The 27,770-nt window shown below is 45.8% G+C and overlaps 1 protein-coding gene across 3 annotated transcripts in view; it reads right to left on the bottom strand.

Moving 5' to 3' along the window:
- The window catches only part of LOC119177220 (uncharacterized), a 79,913-nt gene that overhangs the window by 20,819 nt on the left and 31,324 nt on the right, over positions 1-27,770 (bottom strand). The window contains exon 1 of one of the 3 annotated variants that reach the window (XM_075878273.1): positions 1,681-1,710. The exons of the other annotated variants lie outside the window; for them this stretch is intronic. Coding sequence (XP_075734388.1) covers positions 1,681-1,695 — 15 coding nt within the window. The 5' untranslated portion in view covers positions 1,696-1,710. Of the gene's footprint in view, positions 1-1,680; positions 1,711-27,770 lie in introns of those variants that run through there. 3 annotated transcript variants of the gene reach the window in all.

Below are 27,770 nucleotides of genomic sequence, written 5' to 3'. Positions count from 1 at the left end.
AAATTAACTGTTCGTACGAACCACGGCGCAAACTTGACAGAAGAAGCTGCAATGGCACCTTGCAGTTGCAGAAGATCGTCCACCTCTGCGCCCTTTGGTCGTTAATGAAACGCAACATGGCGCGAAGCACTGCAAGCTCTGCTGCTGTCGATTTTGTTGGTAAGCTGTCCTGAATTTGATCGTTGTGGCGCGTTGTGGTCAAGACCACCGCCGTTGAGCTGTTCGGCAGGACATAGTTTTCGGCGTAGACGTGGGTACAGTCTTGATAATTCTCGTAGAATAGAAGCAAAGCGAGCTGCTTAAGGTCTAGTGTTGACCCATCTTGTTTTTTCTGGGCACCTGATATTGTCAGGCTGATGACTGGCTGTTTGAGGCCCCATGGAGGAACCGAAGGTCTTCCCGCAGGCGTGAAGACAGTTGGTTGAGAGTCGATCACCGTATGCGGTTACTGTTCGGCAAAAGAAATTGCCAGGTCCGTCTGCTGGCAAAAATGCTAGTGCGAGGGGGGGGGGAAGTGGGGGAGAGTCCTGGTGACTAGAATTACTGTATATGCTACCTTTAGGTAGCAGAGTTGCGCCATTGTTTTCAGGGCGCAGCTCGCTCCGCCTGCAGGAGTTGAGCGCCCCTATTCGCCGAGCGCCATCGCGGGGTCATAGGTGGTTCATTTGCACTGCGGAGAAGTTAACGCTACGCAGATTCTGGGCAGATCAAGCGGGGTTGAAAACGGCTGTTGTCATTCTCGCCGAGCTTCTTCGGTAATGTAGCCATGCTGCCTGTTGGTCATGAAAAATGTGGCAGCAAATGCATTCTTTGTTGAATTGCACTACGTAGAGCCTGTGCGATTAGACGCGGGTGCAGCGGGTGTTGTTATAGAAAGATTAGTGTTCAGTTGGAAGGAATAAACGCTTGGCCAGTGTCGTCGGCAGAATTTTCTCTTGGGGGTGCAAACCATTGTTACATTGTGGCTTAGGAAGAGTGAGAGCACTGCTCTAGCTTGGGTGAGGGCAAGTGCTCTTCTGGCTTGAGGGGGGCAAGGGCCCCTTTTCGACTTCTCTGCTGACGCCCATGCGCTTGGCTTTTTTTCATTCGGTCCACAGCACTGCAAAACTTGCTCCATTTTAATTAACCACACATGCAGTAGTGAATACATTATACATGCAGAGTTGGGCAGTGTGTGTCAGCTGCATACGTCAAAATTTGTCTGGCAGTAAAAAGACTAAAAATAAAGAGAGAATTTAAACTAGAGCTATTTGAATCGGCAAGGTGTTGCTGCTAGTGCGTGAATTAAATACTGCTTTGAAACCTTAAGTGAAAAGAATGTTGGACACGACAAGGTTGTTGAACGATGATTCACATCAATTGTCGTGAGCCGTGATTGTAACACCATCCTCATACGAGATGCGCGCTTAACGCGGGCGTCGCACGGCCACTCTCGATTGCTATCCAGCTTGATTCAGTTGAAGACCACAAAACTCTAGCTGGTTACCTCACACAGTTAACGAATGAGCCCAACGCGATGAAAATATTCCATTCCTGAATTGATAGCGATCAAGAGTGAAAAATAATATCATATATGTAAATGGGAAAAACAGTGCAGAAGAAGCAGAAGCTAATGTGTATAAATGTACATATCTACAACTGGTTCAATGAGCTGACGCACGTTTTTTCATTATTACTTACCAAAAACGTAAACATGAAATCAAGACTTCCAGGCGTGACCAGAGCAACTGAGTTTGTCTCGTACCTTCATAAAAATAGAAAAAGAGAGAGGAAAAAAATAAGGCAACGCTATGAGCGCGAGCACTGCTCCTACACGGGTGGTGAGTGGCTTTCCCGCAAGACATTTGAACCCAAGATGGCGTACCTTGGCGCAACTCTGCTACCTAAAGGTAGCATATACAGTAACTCTACTGGCGACATGCCTTAAGTGTGTCTTCAGCACTCCAACTTCAATACCGGTCATCATGAGTTGGTCTTAGGCGGAGGCCATAGTCGCTACTGTTGAGGCATACTGAGGCAGGCCTCGAAAAACGTGGAGTGCCTGGGCCTGAATGCTTTGTATCATGCGTCGACTTGTTTTGCTTAGGTTAAATAATGCAGGCAAACTGTATGGTAGAAAGAAAAAAACACCATGCACAGTGGTAGCATAGCACAAGGCTTCATTCCCCTATTCTGCCCAGCGAAAAACTTGAAGAGGTGGCATATAGCTCTCAACCGCTTTCTCAGGTATGGCACGTGAAAACTCCATGATATGTCTCTTTTCATTACGGCACAGAGAAGCTTGCTTAGAGTCCTTATATTTTTGGCTGAAAATGCCTGTGCCGAGAACACCACTGCACGCATTCAAGTGCTAGTATGTCTTGTATTCCACGCATGCAAGCGAGACATTCCGTTTGCATTGCACGTATTCTAGTTTTACAGGGAAGCTATTATGACGAGATCATGCTGAAAGCGGCCACTCAGTGTGTTTTCTATAGATGATTACGTGTCACTAACATATAATTCACTATGCACCTCAATGTGTGAAATATTTAGTTTCATGGTGCTCATACACTTAACACGCAATTATTCTTGTTCTATTCATAATGTGCAGAAGCACTGTAGGATAATTACCGTGAACTTTACAATTCAGTTTATCAGAATGGGCACGAAAATTCACAAAGCTGTATGCACATAAGGGTGCCGTGAGAAAATCTGAAGTACAATTTGATTTCTCAAGGGCTTTTCAGTGCATTTTTTAAGCCCCACCGCGGTGGTCTAGTGGCTGAGGTACTCGGCTGCTGGCTCGCAGGTCACGGGATCGAATCCCGGTGGCTGCGGCTGCATTTTCGATGGAAGCGGAAATGCTGTAGGCCCGTGTGCTGAGATCTAGGTGCGCGTTAAAGAACCCCAGGTGCTCCACATTTTCGGAGCACTGCACTACGGCGTCTCTTGTAATCATATAGTGGTTTGGGACGTTAAACCCCACATATCAGTCATTTTCATTTTCAGCGCATTTGGCCACTGCGAACACACACGCACTGCACAAACTATATAAGATTCAATTGTGGTTGGAACAAGGAAACAACACGAGAAACAAGCGCCATGAAGACAGCCGAAAATTAAAACGGCAACCCTCACATCCTGCCTCAAAGAGCAGCCGATGTTGTCGCGAGTAAAGACTATGCCAGAAGTTTTGTTCATTACGTCGCAGGCCTACACTGCAAAATCAGGTATGGGGACGCTGTGCAGCCAAGAGTGTACAGCCAGCAGCGAAGCGACCACGAAAATGCTCGCTAAACCGAGACCTCGCAAGACCGACACCAAAAATCTTCTGCACAGAAAAGAAATGGAAGCGAGACAGATGATACAGGGCTCGAGAGGCAAAAATTATGCGAGATCTCAGCTTCGGTATTGGAGACGCCTGATGGACAATGACGGTTGGGGATGCTGGCTGAGACAACGCCAGTGAGCCTGCGCGGATGGTACACTCGCATCACAGTAATGCGTTATCACTGTCGCGTGTTGCTGGTGCCGACAAGGAAGTGGATGGAGGCACGAGGCGGCACGCACAAGCCATCGAATAAAATTTTTGGTTTTTGCATTCGATGTAGCAGCAACATTCTTCCTTCTACATTGCGCTACAGCGGTGACCCCGGACCATCGATTGACATTCCATAAGATTCCACCGGGCACTCGCACCAAGCCAACCTACCCTGACTCGCCTATCACCATGGTGCGACAACCAGATACAATGACCCCGGCGCCTGCATCCTTTTACCGCCGGAATCGTGGAAATTTTGGCCAGCAAGCCAAGCCATCTGGCTCCTCAAGATGGAGACTGGTTTCTACCTGCGCAACATTATCTGGCACCAGGACTGGTGCGCCATCGCAGTAGCCATGTTTCCTCCTACTTGGCGATCCGTTGTGCCTCCTCCTTGGCTGCAGGCATACGACCAACTTCGAGGTTTTATACGCGTCCTACTGAAACCGGGAGTGTCATGTCACTTGCTCCTTACCGCCCTCAACCTTACTTTCGAACTTCAGGCCGCCACAATCTCACTGCCCGAACAAGCTAAATTAAGTTGCCCGATCTGACCAGGTGTTGGCGCTAAGACATCAACCAGTTCACAGGTAACCATGCAGTCATTAAATGACATGGTTTTGGACCGCACACCTAAGGCGATACTGTGCACGCCACATGCCGCGGATGAGTGACGCCTCTCGCGAACTGCTTCTGCCACATCTGTCATCATGGGCGCCAGCTTACGTCTATACAAGCGAAATTCGGCGAAGTAACACCGACATCGTCAGCTGAAGTGCCAACGCCAGGGGCTGTTCGAGAACTTGTCGGAGCTACAATTACTCTCCGTCAAGTGAACAAACAGTTCTGTTCTCAGACGCCCCCATTGCAGCGCCGCCAGCCGCACAAAACCTCGTAGACGGTACAGATTCTGCCAGGCGTGCGAACATCATACCGGTCGGACGCCTCTAATGTCTGTGGTGAGTGTTGTGTCGGTGGGCGACGTCCGAACGACGACAAGGGGCCCGACGGCTGGACGCGGCACATGGAGAGCACCGGTAACGGCCCACCAACACGACAGAGGGAGTCAACCGAGTCGTGCGGAAATTAAACAATGACTGCACCGGCTAGCGGCCGTTTATTCCCAACACACGACAGAGCAATGCATACACAAAGGATTGGTTAACGACAATTACGTGTGTCCGTAAGCAATGACATCTATGGATGAAGCACACAACTTCACGACACACAGTGCGCGTCCTTTACAGGGGTGGCATCCCAACACAACAGTAACCTCCTTCCAGAAGTATTGCCTGAGGAGCCAACCTCTCCCGACGGGGTCGTAAGCCTGCCATTTCGTACGTGTGTTCAGGTACATCAACATCACTTGATGCAGCCGTGTTCACACAAAACCTCAATGAAACTGTGCCGCTCTCCAGAATAGAGGAACACCAATCCCTGCCATCAACCACTTTCTCGGTTTTCCAGCCTACTGGTCAAGAAAGACGTGGGTCAAGTACAGCAGTGTTTTGTCCTCACAGTCAAACCTTGTTCTTGGCCGTTCTTTGATCGACACAAGCACAAGCTGCGTCCCCCTGCTCTGTGCTCACTCCGATCCACACAACAATGAAGCGTTCATGTGATCACCCAACGACTCACGCCGACAAAGCTTCAACGCCACATTCCGACCAGCCTTGATGGAACCCGTCTAACCTGGGACAAGAAAGAACTCATTTCAATACACCTTACGGAACGCTCTAGTGCGCATCCCGACCTCTGCGTCACTCTCAGCTCCGGTCCCCTGAAGAAAGTTGAACACCCGTTCGCCACTTTGCCTTCACGACCAAGACTGCCTAATGAACACTATGGACTGCAACTCCGTCTATACGGCGGAGGGCACTGTCGCGTGCTGCTGGGGCCGGACACAGCAACGACAACGAAGTGAATACACGCGCGAGGCGACACTCACGAGCCATTGAATAAAATAGTTGGTTTTCGCACTCTATGTAGAAGCATCATTCTTCCGTCTACCTTTTGCTAGACCACCTATTTCTGCAGCTCCTCCCATGTCATGCAGGAGGCAAGATCTCCAAGCACAACATTGTTTTGAGCCAGCCTGCTCCATTCTATGCCTACATTTTTGAACACGCCAAGTTGGCAGCATACACGTCTGTACCGACTGGGCGTGCCTCTTCGACTTTGCCGCCATATTTACTCTATAAACTTGAGACAGCGGTATTTTACTGACTGTATGCCTTCATGTAAATTTTACAATTTCCTTCGTCTTCCGTATAGGCATGGATGATAGTACTGCGTTCAAGGACTGCAGCAGTGAGGAAACCACAGAATGATTTCTTTACCGCGGTCGTCGCTCCAGAACGCAAAGGCTGTCGCAGAGCAGCGGAGCAGTGGTGTTCACCCGCCTCGGCAACAGTTTTAGTAAACTGACCACAACAGTAGTCTCACTGGAAGTCTCACCAAACCTACGTTGATTTTTACAACGTAGTGAACCTATGAGACAAACAATAACGCTTCCGTTTCTCACCTTTCTTTTCTGTGTGTGTGTATGTGTGCATGCATGCGCAGCCTGCCTTTATCCATTTTTTTTTTCCATCTGTATTTACTCTTCCCTTTTCGCTTAGCGTGGAATGTACAAAACAGATGTTTCCATTCCGGTTAACCTTCCTGGCTCTAACTCTTATCCTTCTTTCTTTCTTCGTAATCTCCTTGCTACTCCCCCCAAAATCTCAGCTGTCATCGACTATGTTATTCTTATCTTGCCATACACTCTATTCAATTACTCAAGCCATTATCTCTAGTACGTGTTGTGCCATGTTGTTGTTGTGGCCATAACATGTGACTCTTACTCACGAGGAGGATTTACAACATGGAAGGAGATACTACCTCTACGCTAAGAGAGAAAAGAACAAGAGCATACAAACAGAGAAACACGTGAAACTTTGGCTTGTGTGAAGTTGTAGAAAAACAATGGATCAATGTCCGGAACTGTTGTCTAACTAAAAAATAAGTCACAGTTTTGCAAAAGGGTGAATCAATGAATATGATAGCAAGATATCCGGATGTTTTATGAAGTAAGGCTAGCATTTTTAAGAGCAATGTTAATTGTAGTAAACATGCGCTTGCTAAGTAACCAAGTTTCCTGCAGTGTGGCTACAGTATATGACCCCAAAAAAACTTGTGCGTAGTGACGGTGTTGATATACAAAGTGAGACTGGCAGTCAACCCATTTAGATCTGACCTCGCGTAACTCTACAAAACGCTGGTGTAGGAGAATACGGCCGCTCCAGGTAGACTCTTTGCACCATTTTTTCGTGGTCACAGCGCAGCCTATATAAGCTCCCACCTGTTGTGGGGACAGAACGCGCGCGCTGATTGTTGTCGCGATAGTGCGGTAAGCGTAAGCCACTACCGCCCTCCCCCTGTTCACTGGCGGGATAAGCGCCCGCGCAGACAAGCCCGGCCAGAGAGGCGATGTTCGCTCGGCAGAAAGAGGAGCGAAGATCCTTCCCCGCCCGTACACACACACACACACACACACACACACACACACATATATATATATAAATATATATATATATATATATATATATATATATATATATATATATATATATATATATATATATATATATATAACGAAAGCGAGAAAGCACGACGTACGACAAAACACTTTTAATAATTACATACGCTTCGAATGGCCGTCACACTGACGAAGGCTGGCCCACCAGCCGAAACGTATGTGATTATTAAACGTGTTTCGTCGTACGTCGTGCTTTCTCCCTTCCGTTTTTACTAGGGAGCCGGAGCCAGTGCGCTTCCTTCCTCGCTACGTCAATATATATATATATATATATATATATATATATATATATATATATATATATATATATATATATATATATATATATATATATATATATATATATGTAACGTAAATAGGTAGTGACTGATGGTAGAGGCTGAGGAGGAAGAAGTGCTTTTAGAATAAACATGGCACATGGCGTATGAGCCAGGCACGTCTGCCATTCATCATAGCGTCACACAAGTCGGCAGGATGAAGACCTCGCAACCACTTCATCGCCCGGCCATCATCATCGAAGACCTCAGCGAGACGTAGGGACCGAACGCGGACCACAGAAGAATGCGGACCACCAAGACCACCAAGCATCATGACAGCAGCATCAGGCGACCTTGACATCCCTAAGTACACCGGATCAGCGGACGATGGACCCGTACAGGACTGGTTCAACCTGTTCGAGCTCCATGCCACCGCTGCATCTTGGTCGGAACGGGAGATCATCATCAACTTCACTGACTACATCTCAGGTGAGGCATTCAAATTTTAGCTCACCCACATATTCGAGAACGACGAGTCATGGCGAAAAATCAAAGAGGAGATGATTACCCGTTTTAACGACTATGACCAAGAACTACTCATTGCCAACCATCTAGAGACAACCGCACACTATCTTCAATTCTCTAAGCAGTCCTCAACCATTCGAAAGCCCAGCGCGAATCGACTACTGCCTGAAGACGAAGTAGCACATGAGTTCACTTACAGAAGGCCATGCGTATATTGGGAAAAACCTAACCGTCAAGCGCGCCTCCCTTCTGCACGAAAGTCATCGCTTCAGCATATGATCCGAAACGTTGCTCAACCACCTGATGCCCTTCACTCTTCGTCTCGCATACGTGGTCCACCACCTGGGTTTTCATCACGCGGTTTTTCAAGAGCTCCTATCGCTCACCATTCGTCTCATAAGGACGTCGCGATCACGGTAGATGACCTGACGCTTCACGAAAATACCCGGTCAAGCCATGCTCTTTCAGGACGGGTTCATTCATTACCATCCGGTGCATACACCTTAGACAGTCGAAGCAAAGCACAAGGCTCAGACGTATTGAACATCGCACCCTGCCAGCCACAAGAGCTCTTCGTAGTGAACAGTGTAGAAGAAGCTTCTAAAGAGCTGTCTATCAACCCTGAAGCATTATATTCACTACCGGAACAGAATTATAGCAGCCCACAGACTACCAGCTGCCGACTAGACACCAGCTCAAGTTGTCAAGAAAACCGGCCTGATGTTCAAGAATGGCTCCCACCGCAACGCGTTCCACAGCAACATCAGCAACACCAACAAAAACAACAAGGAGAACACCAAAAACTAGAACGGCCACACCAACAAGGACAACGAAGAATTAAAGCTACATCGCAAGCATTTTTGCGGCCTAAAGAATGTCGTGAACAACGATCACAAAAGAAAAGACTGATTCCGCATCTGAGCCAGCTTAGAAAGAAAAGCCAAGGAACTTTTCTGCAGCAGCTTTCAAGATTGCACCTTCGGTCTGAACATCTGCGTTATCACCATAGAAAACTCCCCAAAAGCCACAAAACAACCGTTTGTGCTCTGCAGAAACACAAGCAGCGCCTAATCAGCCACGATCAACGGGTGCGCAAACTGCATGCACGGCGTTTGTATGACCCACAACAAAAAATGCGACGCCTACGAAACATTCAATCCTGCAAAGCGATCCAACCTCGTTCGTTCTTTGCAAGAATACCGGCTGTATCTCCATCTGTTTCCACGCTCAAAACATGTTTATGTTGTCCAGAGCATAACAGCCAGCCTCGCCCACCGGAGCTGCACTTGATAACCCCGGATTGCTGCCCTCTCTTGTGAAGACTATGCGTGATCTTAGGGAACTTCAACGTGATGTGCAACTACGGCCCATTTCGATGTTTTTTTTGCGTTCTAGTACTGCTCATTCATTATGCATTGTATGATAAAACACGCGCATTTTTTCGGGGGGAGGGGGAATGTGTAACGTAAGTAGGTAGTGACTGAAGGTAGAGGCTGAGGAGGAAGAAGTGCTTTTAGAATAAACATGGCGTATGAGCCAGGCCACGTCTGCCATTCATCATAGCGTCATATATATATATATATATATATATATATATATATATATATATATATATATATATATATATATATATATATATATATATATATATATATATATATATATATATATATACATATATATATATATATATATATATATATATATATATATATATATATATATATATATATATATATATATATATAAATATATATATATATATAGTTAGACGTTTTTTTAGCCGGCAACCAGCGATCAAACTCTATGGTGACGGCGGAGCACGAACTCCTAGCGCGAGCGGCGTCCTTGTTGGGTAGCTCCACTAGAAGGTACTCACGAGTTCCGACCCATTTCAGAGTTCGGAGCTTTCCCTACAATTACCCGGGGGTCGAAGGGGAAGCCGCCTGGCGACCTAACAGCTTGTTCCTATGAGCGGGTGATAATAAGCCTTCTGGCGCTCCAGGTTGACGATCGGGTGATAATAAGCCTTCTGGCGCTCCAGGTTGACGATGTCACGCCCACGGCGGCGAATGTCTGAAGATTGTTCAACGGGTTCGATCAGATAGTTGACCGGAGATGCGCGCTAGATGACACGGTAGGGGCCTTTGTATTTGGGAAGTAGTTTGCAAGAGAGGTCACCTACAGAGGTCAGGATCGAGAGCCATACAAGCGCACCAAGAAGGAACGTTGGCTCAAAAGTGATGGAGCATCACGAATACTCTTCTGCCGCTCTTGCTCATGCGTCGTAAAAGTCTTAGCAAGCTCACAACACTCTTCAGCAAGCCTGGCTGTCTCAGAAATAGGTGCACACTCAGATGGATGCGGCGTGTATGGGAGTATCGTGTCCATGGTGTGCGACGGGTGCCTTCTGTACAGTAAGAAGAAAGGTGAAAAGCCGGTCGTGCTTTGAGGGGCAGTGTTGTAGGCGTAGGTGACGAAGGGCAGTATATTATCCCAATTCGTGCGGTTGGCGGCGACGTACATCGAAAGCATGTCGCCGAGGGTGCGGTTAAAGCGTTCGGTGAGGCCGTTTGTCTGCGGGTGGTAAGCACTAGTTTTGCGATGGACAGAATGGCACTCCGTCACAATGACTTCGATGACTTCCGACAACAAGATACGGCCTCGATCTCTGAGAAGCTCTTGGGGTGCTCCGTGGCGCCGTATGAATTGATGAAGCAGGAAGGGCGCAACATCGCGCGAAGTAGCCGCCGGGAGAGCGGTGGTTTCGGCGTATCGCGTTAAATGATCTACGGCAACGATGACCCAGTGGTTACCAGCTGATGTCAGAGGAAGTGGTTCATACAAATCGATACCTATGCGCCCAAATGGACGGTCAGGGCAAGGTAACGTTTGCAGACCGGCGTGCGACATGTGTGCTGACGATTTGAGGCGTTGGCAAGTGAGGCAAGAGCGAACGAGCTGCTGCACATAGTGGTACATCCCGTACCAAAAGTAGCGTTGTTGACGGCTGTGGTAAGTCTTGAATACCCTAGAGTGCGCGCATTGTGGACCAGAACAGAACGATTCACATATCTCCGACCGCAGACTGCGGGGTACCACGAGTAATCACTGCGGGCCGTCGGCGTAGTAATTGCTTTGGTGTAGGAGGCCGTCACGGATGGTGAAATGGTGAGCTCGACGACGCAAGGCACGCGTGGATGGTGTTGCCGATGGATCAAAGAGCAAGCCAATGAGCGGAACAATCTAATTATCCTTTCGCTGTTTGGTAGCGAGAATGTTAACATCGATGGCAAAAACAGCAATTGAGGTTACTGAGCAGGCGACGTCGTCTTCGCGCAGACGGGAGCGCGAGAGGCCATCGGCGTCAGCATGCTGGCGTTCATTGCGGTACAGCACGCGGATGTCATAGTTCTTTAAGCGAAGAGCCCAACGGGCGAGGCGGCCTGAGGGATCCTTCAATGATGACAACCAGCATAGTGCATGATGGTCGGTGACGACATCAAATGGGTGACCATACAAATAAGGTCTTAACTTTGTAAGACCCCAGACGATCGCCAGGCACTCTTTCTCCGTGACGGTGTAGTTTGTCTCGGCTCTGGTGGGCATACGGCTTGCATATGCTACGACATATTCATAGATCCGGGTTTGCGCTGCGCTAGGACAGCACCAAGGCCTAAACCGCTGGCGTCCGTGTGCACCTCCGTTGGGGCCGTAGGGTCGTAGGGGCGTAGAATCAGAGGAAACGTCGACGAATGGCGGATGCGTCGTCGCACACGGATTACCCCGAATTGAGGGGCCCGTTACTTCAAAGGAGCTTCGTCAGTGGTGATATGATCATTGAAAGTTTCGTACGAAGCGTCGGAAATATGAGCACAGGCCCATGAAACTACGCTGTTCTTTGACGGACGCAGTTTTGGGCAATTCGGCCATGGCCCGAAGCTTGACCGGATCAGGAAGAATGCCATCCTTGGACACGACGTACCTTAGGATGGTGAATTGACATGCTGAAAAGCAGCACTTTTTCAGAATTATTTGCAAGCTGGCATTGCTCACACGTGCGAAAATATCTTTCAGACATTGAAGATGTGTGGAGAAATCCGGAGCGATGACAACGACAATGTAGAGGTAACACAAGCCCATGTACCATTTCAAGTTGCGCCGAACGGTGTCCATCATGCGCTCAAAGATCGCGGGTGCTATACATAGACCAAACGGCATGACGTTGAACTCGTACAAGCCGTCGGGTGTGACAAAGGCGGTCTTCAGTCGAGCGTGGTCAGCCATGGGTTTTTGCCATATCCCGAGCGCAGATGGAGAGAAGGAAAAAAATCGGCTCTGTGAAGGCTGTCAATCGCATCATCGATGCACGGCAGTGGATAAACATCTTTTTGAGTGATCTTATTGAGCCGTCTGTAGTCCACACAGAACCACAAAGAACCGTCCTCCTTCGCAAGAAAGACAACAGAAAACGCCCATGGACTGTCCGAGGGCTAAATAACGTCGCGTCGGAGCATATCGTCAACCTTCTCGCTAATTACCTGACGTTCAGCCGGCGACAGGCAATATGGACGTTGCCGTAAAGGTAGAGGGGCACCAGTGTCGATGCCATGCGTAACAGCGGACGTGCGACCGAGAGAACTTCGCCCGACATCGAAAGAAGAACGATATTCTTGCAACAGGTTCAGAAGCTGGGAACGCTGCACCGCCATAAGGTTGTCAGTAACGGAGGGGCCAAACACATCAGCAGATGACGGATCAGAAGTGGAAACAGCATTGATGGTAGGTGAACTGGGACAATGCGAGTCATCGGGTACGTCCAGAACTTGTGCGTCGTCGATTGGTTCCACTCTGCCGAGACATTGCCCTCGAAGCAAGGTAACAGTTTACGGGAATTGTTTGGTTACAAAAATAGAGGCGTTGCCCTTGGTGTTTTGCACGGTCTCAAAAGGTACTAGCAATCCTTTCCTGCTATAAGCTCGGTCGGATGGCGAAACGAGTGCAATTGTGTCGGAGAGACCGGTGCAGTAGACCAACCCAGCCGTCGTCGAGTTCGGAGGCACTGTTGTTTTGTCATTCATGAGAAATTTCATCTGTGCCGAGGGACTGTCTACTGGCGTCCAATGCGAGAAGAGTGAGAGTTCAATTTTGCAGAAGCACAATAGATGACGACGTCGTGACAGGAGGGAAAGTCCCATCCCAGGAGGACGTCATGAGAGCATGCCAGAATGATGAACTGGGTGGCCCACAGAACGTCCTGAATGACAACGTGAGCTGTGAACCTTGCTGTAGGATGAATACGATGCGAACTAGCAGTACAGTAGGACAACCCAGAAAGTGGCATCGTCACTTTTCGAAGTAAGCGGCAGTTTTCCTTCCATAACTGATACGGCAGCTCCAGTTTCAATAAGAGCTTATGCACGAACACCGTCCACAGGCATGTCAATGACATTCGAGGGGCTGCTCTGAAGGCTTTCACATTGCAATAACGTCGCAGTCCTTGCATCTGGGACTGCGACGACTAGTTTTCCCTCTCATGCGCAGCCGAACTTGGTCGCATGGGGGACAGGAACGACGTCGTGGAGATGGTGACCTTCAAGGACATCAATCTGGGCGAGACGGCAGTGGCATAGACGGTGGTTTATCGTGATAGGGATGGCTGAGCTGACCAGAAACGGGCAAAGAAATTGGAGCCGGCTCTACGCGAGGACAATAACGTGCTACGTTACCGGCGTAACCTCAGGCAAAGCAGATGGGCTGGTTGTCGGGTGGGCGGCATTGGTTCTGCGGGGTAGCTCTCACCCATGTCGCAAAAGCCGATGGATGGAATGGTGGCTGGAAATGCTGCATGGTGTGCTGAAGCTGAGGTTGAGGGGTTGTGTGAACATACGTAGCGGGCATACCCGCTGCAAAGGACTGAGGTCGAGCGGTAGCTTTGGCGTAAGTCAGAGGGGTGGGTGCTGGCACGACTTGAGGAGACCTGGCGACCACTTGGGCGTAACTCAGGGACACAGGAGCCGGAGGTTGTTGGGGGTGGTACGCGGGAACGACCTTCGCTATTTCCTGCTCAATCGCTCGATGGAGGGGAGGGAGAGGGGTAGTGGCCGATTGTTGAACAGCCAGTGGGTGGGCAAAGGGCAGGAGAGAGAACTGGCCCGTGATTTCCTCACGGATAAATGACTTCCGGTCTGCAATCATCAACACTTGGTCACAACTGGCCTCCAAGCCAGCAAGTGTTGCAGCTCGTGGTGGGGAGCGACGGGTCTTCGAACGCTGCCGGCGGAGCTACTCCTAACTCTGGCACAGTGTAATGACCTTACCCAGTGTGCCGGGGTTTTCGGCCAGCAGCATCGTGAAGGCATCATCGTCAATGCCTTTCATGATGTTTCGGATCTTGTCAGACTCGGACATGGTGTTATTGTATTTGTTGCATTAGTCAAGGACATCTTCAATATAGCTGGTGAATCACTCACCAGCCTCCTGAGCACGTTCACGCAAGCGCTGCTCGGCTTGCAGCTTGCGAACAGCAGGGCGGCCGAAGACGTTGACGATTGCGGTTTTGAAATCGGACCAGGTGGCAAAATCGGACGCGTGGTTGTTGTACCACAAACTGGCGACACCGGCAAGGTAAAACACCAAGTTTGTCAGCTTGCCGTCCTCGTCCCATTTGTTGGGGACGCTCACGCGGTCATAAATGGCGAGCCAGTCCTCAACGTCAGTGCCATCAGCGCCAGTGAAGATAGGTGGATCGCGGATTCTGGGGACACCGGGACAAGGGGGTGGCATTGGAGGAGGCGTTTGCTGAGAAGCGTCTTGGTACATAGTAGATGGCAGGGTACGTGATCGTAGCTCCAAAGGCATAGACAGGGATCGCAGCACTCTCCACCAAATTGTTAAGCGTTTATTAGCCGGCAACGAGCGAGAATATGCAATGGCGACAGTCACAGCAAAGCACGGGCTCTCAGCGCGAGCGGCGTCCTTGTTGGGTAGCCCCACTAGAAGGTACTCAAGAGTTTGACCCATTTCATAGTTCGGAGGCTTCGCTACAATACATACATACATACATACATACATACATACATACATACATACACACATACATACATACATACATACACACGTACGTACGTACGTACGTACGTACATAGATACATACATACATACATGCAAACATACATACATACATACATACATACATACATACATACATACATACATACAAACATACATACATACATACATACATACATACATACATACATACATACATACATACATACATACATACATACATACATACATACATACATACATACATACATACATACATACATACAAGGGATGGACAGACCCACGCCTCAAGGAGCTTCGCCCGTAAAAATAAGCAAAAACGCGAGACACCAATGAAAAGGCACACTTTATTTTCAAATGAGAGACGTGTAACATTCTTCCTGTTGTGTGTTCAGAAATCTCCAATGTTAATTGTCATCACGTGTATTATTTCGCGTGTAGTTATTTGTCTTTTGTGTGGTTTCCTGTGTATACCAAGGCGTACAGACCATGTTAGTTGGCGTGTGTACATGTGAACTCGTGTGCTGTTGAATTGTACTGTGCACTCTTGTATTCCACTGTATGAGAAGCTTTGTAAGCTATTTGTTTTTCATTCAGGTTCGTATATTTCGTTTGCCAACTCAGACGTGTAGCTGGTGCCAGCATAACAGCACCCACTTCTGCTATTTATTCTTTCAGTGATCAAATAAGAAAAAAAAGAACACTTGAAAGGTCAGGATGTCTACGGGATAAGTATACTTTCCTAGTTAGTCTGAGGCGTCATATTGTTGCATTCCTTGTCGAGCTATTATGAAGGGCTATTCGACTCGTTATTTCCGCGCAAACACACCCAGAGGTCTATAACACTTGGGCGTTCGATTGCGCAGTGCTTGTGCATAAGCGACGAACGCTCGCGGTGTGCCTTTGCTGGTGTGCAGCCGCCTCTGCCGAAAAGCGTTTACATTCGATGTAGACTGAGAGCTTCATGCGCGTGCACCTCGTTCATTGGAGACGTCACTCGCTGATGGCATATGAATATTGGTTGATATGAGAGACGGAGAAAGAGATAATGACTAAGAAAACATGTGGTTAGCTATATACCATCCACTTAATTTCCTTCCACATGTTGAAGTCAGCCCCGCCGCGGTGGTCTAGTGGCTAAGGTACTCGGCTGCTGACCCGCAGGTCGCGGGTTCAAATCCCGGCTGCGGCGGCTGCGTTTCCGATGGAGGCGGAAATGTTGTGGGCCCCTGTGCTCAGATTCGGGTGCACGTTAAATAACCCCAGGTGGTCGAAATTTCCGGAGCCTTCCACTACAGCAGCAGTGACATTAGGTAACAAATAAGTATCAAAATAACACTATTGACAATGTTGCAACGAAAAAAAGCTAACCGCAAAACAGAATAACAACAAAAAACTGTATATAATAAAAAACATGTACTTTAGAAACTACTGCTAATGTAACTACTGCTAAAAACTGCTACAGAACAAAGCGTTGCTCCATACACTCATATAAAGGCATACATTTACAAAAAGAAATCCTCCAAGTTTTTGTTAGTACTGTTTAAAACATCATTTATTTTAGTGTTGTTCCTTTAGGGTGATCGCGAGTACATGATCAAGTTTTTGTTTTCCATAATAAGTACGCGCAAAAAACGTGATAAGGAGAGGGACATCTGAAAGGATAGAAAAGTTTGTATGCTTGAAGATTTGCTATTGCTTAAAATAGATACATTATTCATAATATAGCATTGTTGCAAGTTCTTCATTGATTGATAAGTGGGGTTTAACGTCCAAAGACCCCCATATGATTATGAGAGACGTCGTAGTGGAGGGCTCCGGAAATTTCGATCTCCTGGGGTTCTTTAACGTTCCCCCGAATCTCAGCACACGGGCCTACAACATTTCCGCCTCCATAGGAAATGCAGCCGCCGCTGCCGAGATATTTTTGTATGTTTTTTGTAGTTTATGTTTATATATATTGTGAATCTTCATAATTTTATTTCACTGTAAAATCAGCACAACGTTACGATGTGGACATAAATTCTGGTGTAAATGACTTCCATGTCATGATTATCATGTTTGCGCTTCGAATTTGTGTTCGTCGTCCATTCACGTCACGTAAGACCAAATTTAGTATACATGAACCTAGCGAAACGGCCAGGAACGCAATTTGATCATATAGCATATGATCATGTTTTACATGAGACGCATAGCATGATTATAATGTTTGGTCGTGTCATTGACTTTCGTCGTCTATTCACGTCACGTGATACCAAATTCGGTATATGTAAAGCTAGTGAAACAGCCACGACCACGCTATGAGTGTAGCGTGTAATCATGTTTTACATGGCACACATATAATTATCGTGTTTGGACGTGTCATTTACTTCATCATTCTTTCACAACACGTATTACCAAATTTAGTATATGTGAAGCTAGTGGAACGGCCACGAGCACTTGCCGCGCCGCGGTGGTCTAGTGGTTAAGGTACTCGGCTGCTGACCCGCAGGTCGCGGGTTCAAATCCCGGCTTCGGCGGCTGCATTTCCGATGGAGGCGGAAATGTTGTAGGCCCGTGTGCTCAGATTTGGGTGCACGTTAAAGAACCCCAGGTGGTCGAAATTTCCGGAGCCCTCCACTACGGCGTCTCTCATAATCATATGGTGGTTTTAGGAAACCCCACATATCAATCAATCAATCACGAGCTCACTATAAGTGTAGCATTTAGTCATGCTTTACATGACACGCATGTCATGCTTGTCATGTTTGGATGTGTCACTTACCTTTGTCGTTCCTTTTTGCCATATAATGCTAAATTTGGTGTATGCGAAGCTAGCAAAATGGCTGTGAGCGCATCATGAACATGGCATGTACTACTGTTCTTACATGACAAGCATATCATGATTGTCATGTTTGCACCAGTCATATACCTCCGTCATTCATTCACGTCACGTAATACTAAATTTGGTATATGTGAAGCTAGCGAAACGACCGTGAGCGCAGCATGAGCGTGGTGTGTAGTCATGAGTGACTTATCACTTACATGACATGCATGTCATGATTTCCACGTTAGGGACTGTCACTTATGTTTACCATTCAGTCATGTCATACCATGTCCGTTTTGCAATATGTAATGTGAACCACTCTACCGGAAGGGCAGCAAGATGATGACATGAAAATTATGACAATAATGGCATACGTGCCACGATTTTCATGTTATGACTAAGCATTTATGCTCGTCATGTAGTAATGTTATGCCATACCAATTTCGGTATAGATGCCATTATCGAAACGGCCCGGAGAGCTAAAAGTCACAGGCGGATAGATAGATATATAGACAGATACGGTCGAACTCGCCGCAGTTCGCTATCAAATGCTGCGCATTTAAGAATACAGTACACAAGGCATCGAGCGCGAACTACCAACTGGTTTTTCGCCTGTGAAACTAACCTTGAAGTAGGGGTATGTCAAGCGAGGATGCACGGATGCTCAGAAAGACAAAGCAGGGTGTCAATTACAGCAGAGACAGAAAATGAAATGAAAATAAAGATGCAAAACCAAAAAGAGGACGCTCTCGTAGATTCAGGATCTAAGCAAAGTTAGCATGTTTTTTTTCTCAAGATCAATCTCAGACGCCACAACGCCACGAGAATGGCACAAGCTGCGCTAGCACAAGCATCCTCGCAGTCTTGCATAATGCTCAGTGTATCTAAATTTTCTGAACAGCTTTTTCGTAGGAGCGGGCCACGACTGCTGGTTTCTGGAAAAATGCTTCACAAGAACATTATTTTGCCATTTGCACTTAAGTTACCAGCCGCTGTTAGCTTCTGACAGGCGTATCATGTTTCTCTTAACCTTAGATCAAGGCATCGCCCCGTCTGCCCAGTGTTGGACCTCCCACGAAATAAGAATATCTTTTAAAAAACACCTTTCGTACACTCGACGAATCTATTTCTGAGTTTAACATTGCAAATGGGCTTTTGGATCATTTCACATCCACATACTATATTGAGCAAGCCTTTCAGAATTTTCGGGATGAAAAGATAACGTCAAACACTTATGTAGGCTGCGATTTTTTTATGTAAAGGATTTTGCCCATATGGTAAAAGGGCCAGCCTGTTTCTGTTGTCGGACGCGACTTTATGTTGACTTTTAGCCCCGCCACAGTGGTCTAGTGGCTAAGGTACTCGGCTGCTGACCCGCAGGTCGCGGGATCAAATCCCGGCTGTGGCGGCTGCATTTCCGATCGAGGCGGAAATGTTGTAGGCCCTTGTACTCAGATTCGGGTGCACGTTAAAGAACCCCAGGTGGTCGAAATTTCCAGAGCCCTCCACTACGACGTCTCTCATAATCATATGGTGGTTTTGGGACGTTAAACCCCACAAATCAATCATTATGTTGACTTCCAGTTTGATCTCCCTTATAGGGCTTCTACAAGTTTGTATAATCGTCCCTTTAGGATAGCTGAGCCTTTGAATTGGAATAATCGGGGCAATCATTCTGTTGACCTCACTTTGGTGACCCATTGTTTCATAGATTCTTCTTTCATGGTCATCAGTCTTGGCTGTCAATAAAACTTCTTTTAAATACCTGCATGAATAAATCTAAGCCTAATTCAATACTCATCAGAACCGACTAGGGCAAACGCTTTAGTCTTGTCTAAATGTAGGAGCTTCAGTTTTTTGAAATGTGAAGCAATTTTTAGCTAAGAAAAAATGTAATGGAGGGCTTCAGAAATGTTTACCATGTCCACCTGACGTTCTTTAACGTGCACGCAAATCTGAGCACACGGGCCTACAGCATTTTTGCCTCCATTGAAGATGCAGCTGCCGCAACCGGGATTTGATCCCGCGACCTGCGAGTCAGCAGCCGAGTACCTTAGCCACTAGACCACCGCGCCGGGCATCGGAATTCACAAGTCAAGGTGTAGCGTCAAGTGAAGGGACGTTCTAGAATACGGCGGTTAGGCCGCATCGGCAGTAATTGACATGCGAATCGTGGCATTTGTTCAGCCGACAAGTTTATAACAACACGTTTATAACAACCGTTTTGACCTTTGCTGAAAGCAGGACGAATTCTTTGCGAAAAGCTTCAGTTAAGATACTCTGCGGGAAAAAAAAAAAGAAGTCTTGCAGATAAGAGGGAAATACTGTCATAAACGTGTAGGCTGAAGAACTTCTGTGGAATTTGGAAAACTACAAACTGACTATTTTTACGTGTTAATTTAGATTTCAATTTTGCGATGATAATTGTGCCAGGCTATATGTTGGTGACGTGTTGGAAAGCGTCTTGGACGCATTGAAGTTGAGTGAAAGTTCTTGGACGAAAACAGTGTTTCAGTGGAACCAGCATTTGACGACTATAAACATTGCACTGATAAAGACATGAAAGTTACACTCTGCACACTTTTGTTATATCACAATCTTCATGCTGGCTATATTTATTTTAAATTGTAACTTAATGAGAAGGAATGACACATCTTCACCATGACTGAAAGATGGCGGACCGAGAAAAAAAGAAAACTTCGCAGCAGTCGTTCTTATCTGGTTGGTATGAGCGTGGATGTTCCTGTTGACAGATAACCTCAACAATTCTTTCGATAAGTATGAATAATCACCTTGGCCGGATGGCTTCTGCATCAAACAATGAACTGCATATCCTTCCCATTGGTCTTGGCTTATCGTGACCGACGTCACAGGCTTCGAAGATAAGGTGCGCTTACGCACACTAGCATAGCATATGACATCGCGTGGTGGACACTTGCTTGTGCATCACTCCAGATGCAGCGTTTTTTTTTCTTTCAGAGCGAAATCCACGTTCATGGTGTCATTCAGTGGCGGATTCGGAGTGGCCGACAAACTCTGAGCTGGAGCGTTCCACTCTTGCTTAGGACAAGAGAAGGTTGATTGATTGATATCAAGAGTTTATAGTCTCAAAATCACCATATGCTTATGAGAGACGCCGTAGTAAAGGGCTCTGGAAATTTCGACCACCCGGGGTTTTTTAACGTGCACCCAAATCTCAGCACGCGGGCCTACAACATTTCCGCCTCCATCGTAAATACAGCCGCCGCAACCGGGATTTGATCCCGCGATCTGTGGGTCGGCAGCCCAGTACCTTACCCACTATAGACCACCACGGAGGGGCTAGGGCAAGAGAAGGGGATCTACCAATGGAACACACACGCTCCTTCTGAAGCGAATGGTAGGGTTTGAATGGACCCTACCACGCAAAAAGATAAATGAGCGATGCGCGCGTTTTTTTTTTTTTTTGCACGATTGGGCTAGCTAGGCACAGTAACGCTACGCTAGCGTAACACGAGCTCACAGTTGGCACCGTTTAAGGACACGGGGTGCTTGTGACTTCGAGTCAAATATGCCGCTCTTCGCGGAGTAGAAAATGTTGGTCCGTGGAGAGAATCTCACGACGAAGCTGCTCCGAATCTGCCAATAGAACATACACGGAACGCCCTCAATCTGCCAATCGGATATACTTGCTTCGCATGAAGCAGAAAAAGTGCTACCGGAAGTACTCCGAATCAGTCAATGGATGGCACTATATGTAAAACTAAAAAAAAAACACACACGCAAAGTTGTTTGACAGTTTGGCTCTGACAATGTGGTCGCGCCTGTCCCAGCAATTTTTCACAAAAATCATTTTTCACGCTCCTTTCCCAAATATCATTCAAGCCCATATTGCGGCTAAAATGTATATTGATCACTATCGTTGGTACTCAGCAGTCAAGAGTAAAATAGGATTGAGCACTTAGTATAAGAAGCGAAACATTTGAATAGGGCTTGAATTCGCTAGGCAAAAGTAAACTAAATTGCATCGAATGAACAATATAACACTAATTGGCGATAGAATTAACAGCGCCTGTAGCTGTCACCGGTTCCGCCTTTCGTTTAATGGCCGTAAGCGTGATGACTAGACTTGAAGAGCGAGTGGTCGTTCCTTGACTCTCAGCGGCGTTTTCTCGTAGTAGTGGTAGTTGCAGTTCCTTGTTTCTGGCATATATCTAAGCCCCCCCTCCCTCAAATATGCTTCAACTATTCTGATTAGCTGTCCGCCTGCACGGAACAGTGGCTAGGGTGCTGAGCTGTTGATACGATTGTCGCGGGCTTGATCCCGGTCGTGGTTGTCGCATTTAGATAGAAGCGGTATAGTAGAGACTGGTGCACTATGCAATGTCAGTGCCCGTTAAAGAACACCAGATGGCCAAAATTTCCGGAGCTCTCAACTACGGTATCTCTCATAATGACCTTTTGTTTGACGTAAGACCTCAGATATAACTATTCTTATTTTTAGCTGGTTTCATGTCATGCTGTTTGGGATCACGTCATCTTCAAGGACTAGATCAGTTTCTGAAACTTGACTGCAATTGTCTTCCATTTCAAATATATCATGTTGAAGCGAATTAAGAATACGATACTGTAGCACAGAAGCCGAAAATAAAGACTGACAGGTAAGAATACGAAAGTAAGCATCTTATCGAGTTTCACACTACAGTGTCATGTCCTACGGTAAGTGCCAACTTGCCTAAGAAAAAAACGATTCTGGAGCGAAAGTACCGTAACAACGCAACTTGGCCACAAATTAAATCAATTGGATGCAGATATACGTTACCTTTTCCGGTCACGATTGTCGACACAGCACTGGATTAATGAATCTGGCTAAGTTTGATTCAAACACGTGCAGGACTTGGCTCTTTTCCGATTTAAAACTGCTCTTTTGAGTTAACAACACAATCGAAATCTCGTTACAAACGTTTCAAACGCTAAAGCCTCTTAGACGTGGCTTTCGTTCACATGAAATTAAGCCTATTTTTGCTTCCGATGATTGGCTCTTTCAACAACAACAAAAAAAAATTCACCGACGAATATCATACTGTCTAATGCGAATTCTGAGCGCAGTTTTGGGAGGAGAAAGGGGTAAGACTAACTACCGGGTTCTAACCACCACCAACTAACCGACAACTACACCATTACTCATCTTTATGCGGATAAGCGAGGTATCCGCAACACACCTGGAAATTATTTTGTGGACTTTTTTGATGCTGCATATGGCAAATGACAATAAAAAATTATGAATGAGCACTTTGCATGGGGTAGGAAGCATTAAACCACGCACTCGTTGCGCAATTCGTATTGCGTGATGACTGGCTGTTATTTTACCCTTCTGCAAAGATATACATGCTACCTCTTGCCCGACCTGACACTTGTATCGGGTTTTTTTTTTTGCAAGTATGCTTTATTCATTAGCGTAGCTATATGGTCGAATGCTCGACTGCCATGTGGAGGGCCTGGGTTCAATTTCCCATCTCATTGTAATGTTTTATGTCTATTGGTTACGTCCCAATAAACCAATAGGTTTATTGATTATATATATAAATATATATATATATATATATATATATATATATATATATATATATATATATATATATATATATATATATATATATATATTTAAAATAAGGGAAAGAAGTGTATATACCTAAGGGCTCGTTTTTCCGTGTTTTAACACAATATTAATGAGATCTAATAGACAGTAATGCCAAGGATATGCAGGGGAAGTTATTAGAACCAATGGAATGTAAATAAGAAGAAAGAAAAGTGGATGAAAAAATAAACAGCCGTGAGCAGGAATTGAACCTACGACCTTCGAATAACGCGCTATTCATCGAGAACATCGAACGCGTTATTCGAAGGTCGTAGGTTCGATTCCTGCTCACGGCTAGTTATTTTTTCATCCACTTTTCTTTCTTCTTATTTACATTCCATTGGTGCTAATAACTAATAACTTCCCTTGTACATTCCTTGGCATTACTGTCTGTTATATCTCATATATATATATATATATATATATATATATATATATATATATATATATATATATATATATATATATATATATATATATATATATATATATATATATATATATATATATATATATATATATACATATATAACAGCTCCGATTTTCAGACCGCGGTCGCGGTGATGCGGTGTTCCCTTCGTCAAATTAACAGATTTCCATATTTCGCAAGCCTTTGTGATATGTTGGATCAGAACAGCTGTTTATCAGGCACACTTCGTTGAGAGTTGAGATGGCAGTATCGTTTCACTGCGCCTCGGTTTACAAAAAAGCCTTCGCCTAAGATGATCCGATGAGTTGTATCACTGCTATTCAACATTTTTGCTAAGCTTTAAGGAGGTGGTAGTATAACCAACCCTTTTCAGAACCACGAAGTATCATGTGACAAGGGTGTGACTGTGGTAACGCACCCGCTATTTGTTGGGCTCCTGTTGCCTTCAGTTTTAGTGGATCTGGGGTGTAGTGGGATTCCTCTGATTTCCGGAACATATTGCGTTTATGACTATGATACTTTTCTGATAGGCCTCAGAGATTTCAGTGGCACACATAGCCTGACTGTTGCCTTCTTCATTTTCAGTTGCCCAGTCGTGGATAGTGGGATATATATCCAATATGTACTTCAGTAGTACCATGCCTGGTATAGGACAGGGAGGCTTCAATAAATACTCGAACAAACTTGTGTCCCCCCCTCCTCTTACTGAACTGTAGCTAAAATATTAAGCCGTTAATGTGAAATGGATATCTTTATCAAGCTTACCGCACATTTATTCGGAGACTAACGTGAGTGTCTCGCTGGGCTATCGCACCAACAAACTTGCTGAGAAAAAAGGAAATAAGAAAAAGAAATGACACTTGACTAATTGAAGAAGTGCACTACTCGGATAAATAGTTTGCAGAAGACCTTAGGGTGAACAAGGTTCTTGAAAAAAAAATATTTGCGTATTTTTAATATGAAGCTATGAAGGAAACAAATTGGTTTTCATTCATAGTTGCATGATAGAACCAGTGGATTTAGAGTCGTAACTGTTCTTCCCGCGCAGGCTCTTATTCAGAAAACGTTCAGAAATCGTAACTCTTTCGCTAACAAGCTGTACTTCAAAATACTGAATTGGAGCCACTGAGTTGAAAATGTTTCCATTTGCTTGAATTCCAAATTAACGACGTGAATTCACAGTTTTAAATCGCCTTCGAATGAGTTTTAAAACTGACACCAGTTTTTATATATGTGCTTTGGGATATTTGGGCGAAAATTAACTATTATTCACGAACTTTGATGTGACGACAACTCTATACGGGCCCTAAACATGCATTCTTTTCGTGGGTGACACCTGCATTATGGTTAGGGTGGCTAGAATATGATGGTGTAACGGTGGTCGACGGTGTTTTTGTGACCGACATGCGGAGGGGTAAAGCGTATTTACCACGTCGTAGCTTTTAGATGCAAGAATGACGCAGCCAAATGTGCTGCAATATTTTGTTCCGCTGTCTTCCACTCGCACGTGCGTTGAATGTTCACAGGTTAGCGTTTTTACTAAGCTTACTATATGTACAGACGCGCGAATACACTGATTTAAATAGAAAGGACAGTAACACCATGTCAAAAGTATCTTTAATACTTTCGCGGGGCGCTGACAGGTTTGGTTGGTCTCATTTTATTCGCCACAAAGAGGTGAGACCCACGACTCCCTGCTGCCAGAGCTCTTCAGCGATGTCTCAAGTTTATATATCACTACACTGTTTCATTTGCGAAGAAGCACTTACCTACTAGCATGCATGGCAGTGGCTGCATGGTGCCTTCGCGCATTATTAGAATGTCGTCATAGCCGCTCTACCGATATGTTCATTGTTATTTAATTCCAGCGCTTTCGTCAGGACGAGAGAAGAGATAACGCATTTGCAGCATGCGACAAATCTTGGTAGCTCCACTCGCACTGGACATATTCTTAAAATTTTTGTTGCGTTGAATTTGTGAGACAATAAGATCTTTTAGTGTATTCATTCTATGGTTACTAGAAAACGTGTTTCAGGGCCCCTTGAACGCATTTTGTTCAACAGGTGTCTCGACGAAAACGAACCCATTCGGCGATAATAGCACACACTGATCCAATCTACTGTGTCCGTGTTTGTGTGCGTGCGTGTGTATGTAACAACACGTATTAATAAGAATGCACTTAACTGTTTAAGGGTCCACTAGGGGCCGAATGTCGCTATCTCATTCAACTCTTAGAGGCGAAGCTTAAGGGTCCTGCAATTATTTTGTTCAGTTGTGTGCAGATCCGTGGGGTGGCGTCCTGCCTTCCTGGTGTTCGCTATGTTGGCCGTCACGCTGGCTCTGCAAGAGACACAGTGCTTCCACATAGCACGTCAGCGTTCATGGTGCTAGCCGGTAACCAATCGGTACGCGCCAATGCAACACTGCCACAGATGTTTAAGTACCTCACGAGCACTGTGGCGGCATTGTTTCGAGCCACAGTGAAAAGACATGAATAAACAAATTTGACAGACGCAAGACATCGGAGAGACTATAGCGCATCTATCGCATCTTAGTGAGAAAGCATTTGGACGCCCGGGTGACGCAAGTAGCCCTACCCTTTATGTGGCTCCGCATCTCTACAACTCGCTGAGCTAAAACGGACGATGGCCCGCATTGGAGAGTTGCGACTGCACTGGCATTGAAAAATGTAGATGAAGCATTGGTGTAAGTCGAATGGTTTCAGCTACATTTAAACGCGCGGACGAAGAACAGAATCACGAAGACAGGGCTGACATTAACTACTGGCGTTTTATTGAAACTCTCAGCAGAATACATATAGAAGTGGGAATCTATCGTTTAAAAACACGCCGTAAAATATTGTGTGTCAAGAATGTATCGTGAGGGAGTGATTTTGCAAAGAACTGGTGAAATACAGAGTAATTATTCAATAATGCGTTTTGATTTTAAGGTTAAATAACGGTCGCCTTTAGAGTAATACATATCAAAAGCAGAATTTGGTCATTTGCTGCACAGGACTAAGAAAATAGGTTCCCAATAAACGGGGGGGGGGACTTTATGCAATTGTGTGCTTTTTATTAGCGGAACCTCATTCAGCCAATCAAAGACGTTCAAGTCGCAGCAGTTTGATCGGCTGTTCATAGCGGACTGCCCCGCCGTGGTCATCTAGTGGCTAAGGTACTCGGCTGCTGACCCACAGGTCGCGAGATCGAATCCCGGTTGCGGTGGCTGCACTTTTGATGAAGGCGAAAATGCTGTAGGCCCGTGTGCTCACATTTGGGTGCATGTTAAAGAACCCAAGGTGGTCGAAATTTTTCGGAGCCCTCCACTATGGTGTCTTTCATAATTATATGCTGGTTTTAAGACGTTAAACCCCACATATCAATCATTTATAACACTGACTGAATAAAACGCCTGAGTGCAAACACGGCCATTGTTACGACCCGCGTGTATAATGAGAAACGTATCCAGCGTGTATGTGAAGTGCCCCCGTTATCTGCCCGCTTCAGGCCGGTTGGTACCGGTCATGTTGGTCGTAAAGCGATAAAGGTGTAAGATTGCCGCTCTCGTGCGAGATATGGTGGTTCAATTACGAAAAAGCATTTACGTATTCTTCTCAGTGCTGCTGGACCGAAGAGAAGTGCAATTCAAGAACATTTGGAAAAAGAAAAGCTGGAGGTTCTTATTGTTTGACCAGTTTATTTATTAGCCGTGATTTAAGGACAACTCAAAGTCACGTGCGGTAGTGGGAAAATGGGCATAAAGTAATGGCGAATACTCATGGTATTCTAACGTTCAGGCTTGAAGCGCAGCTGCTTCGTCACTCGCTAGTATTTTCTGCATTACCTGCTGAATCTCAGTTGTATACGTAAATTATTTCATGAACACTGCTGGGACTGCGTGCTTAGACAACTTATTTCATGAACTTGAACGAAAATGTGTTTTGATGCACCTCTCGCTT

Source organism: Rhipicephalus microplus, chromosome X, assembly GCF_043290135.1.
Source record: "Rhipicephalus microplus isolate Deutch F79 chromosome X, USDA_Rmic, whole genome shotgun sequence".
Classification (NCBI taxonomy): domain Eukaryota; kingdom Metazoa; phylum Arthropoda; class Arachnida; order Ixodida; family Ixodidae; genus Rhipicephalus; species Rhipicephalus microplus.
The sequence above is the reverse complement of the archived record's forward strand: the minus strand, read 5'-3'. Positions and strand labels throughout refer to the sequence as shown.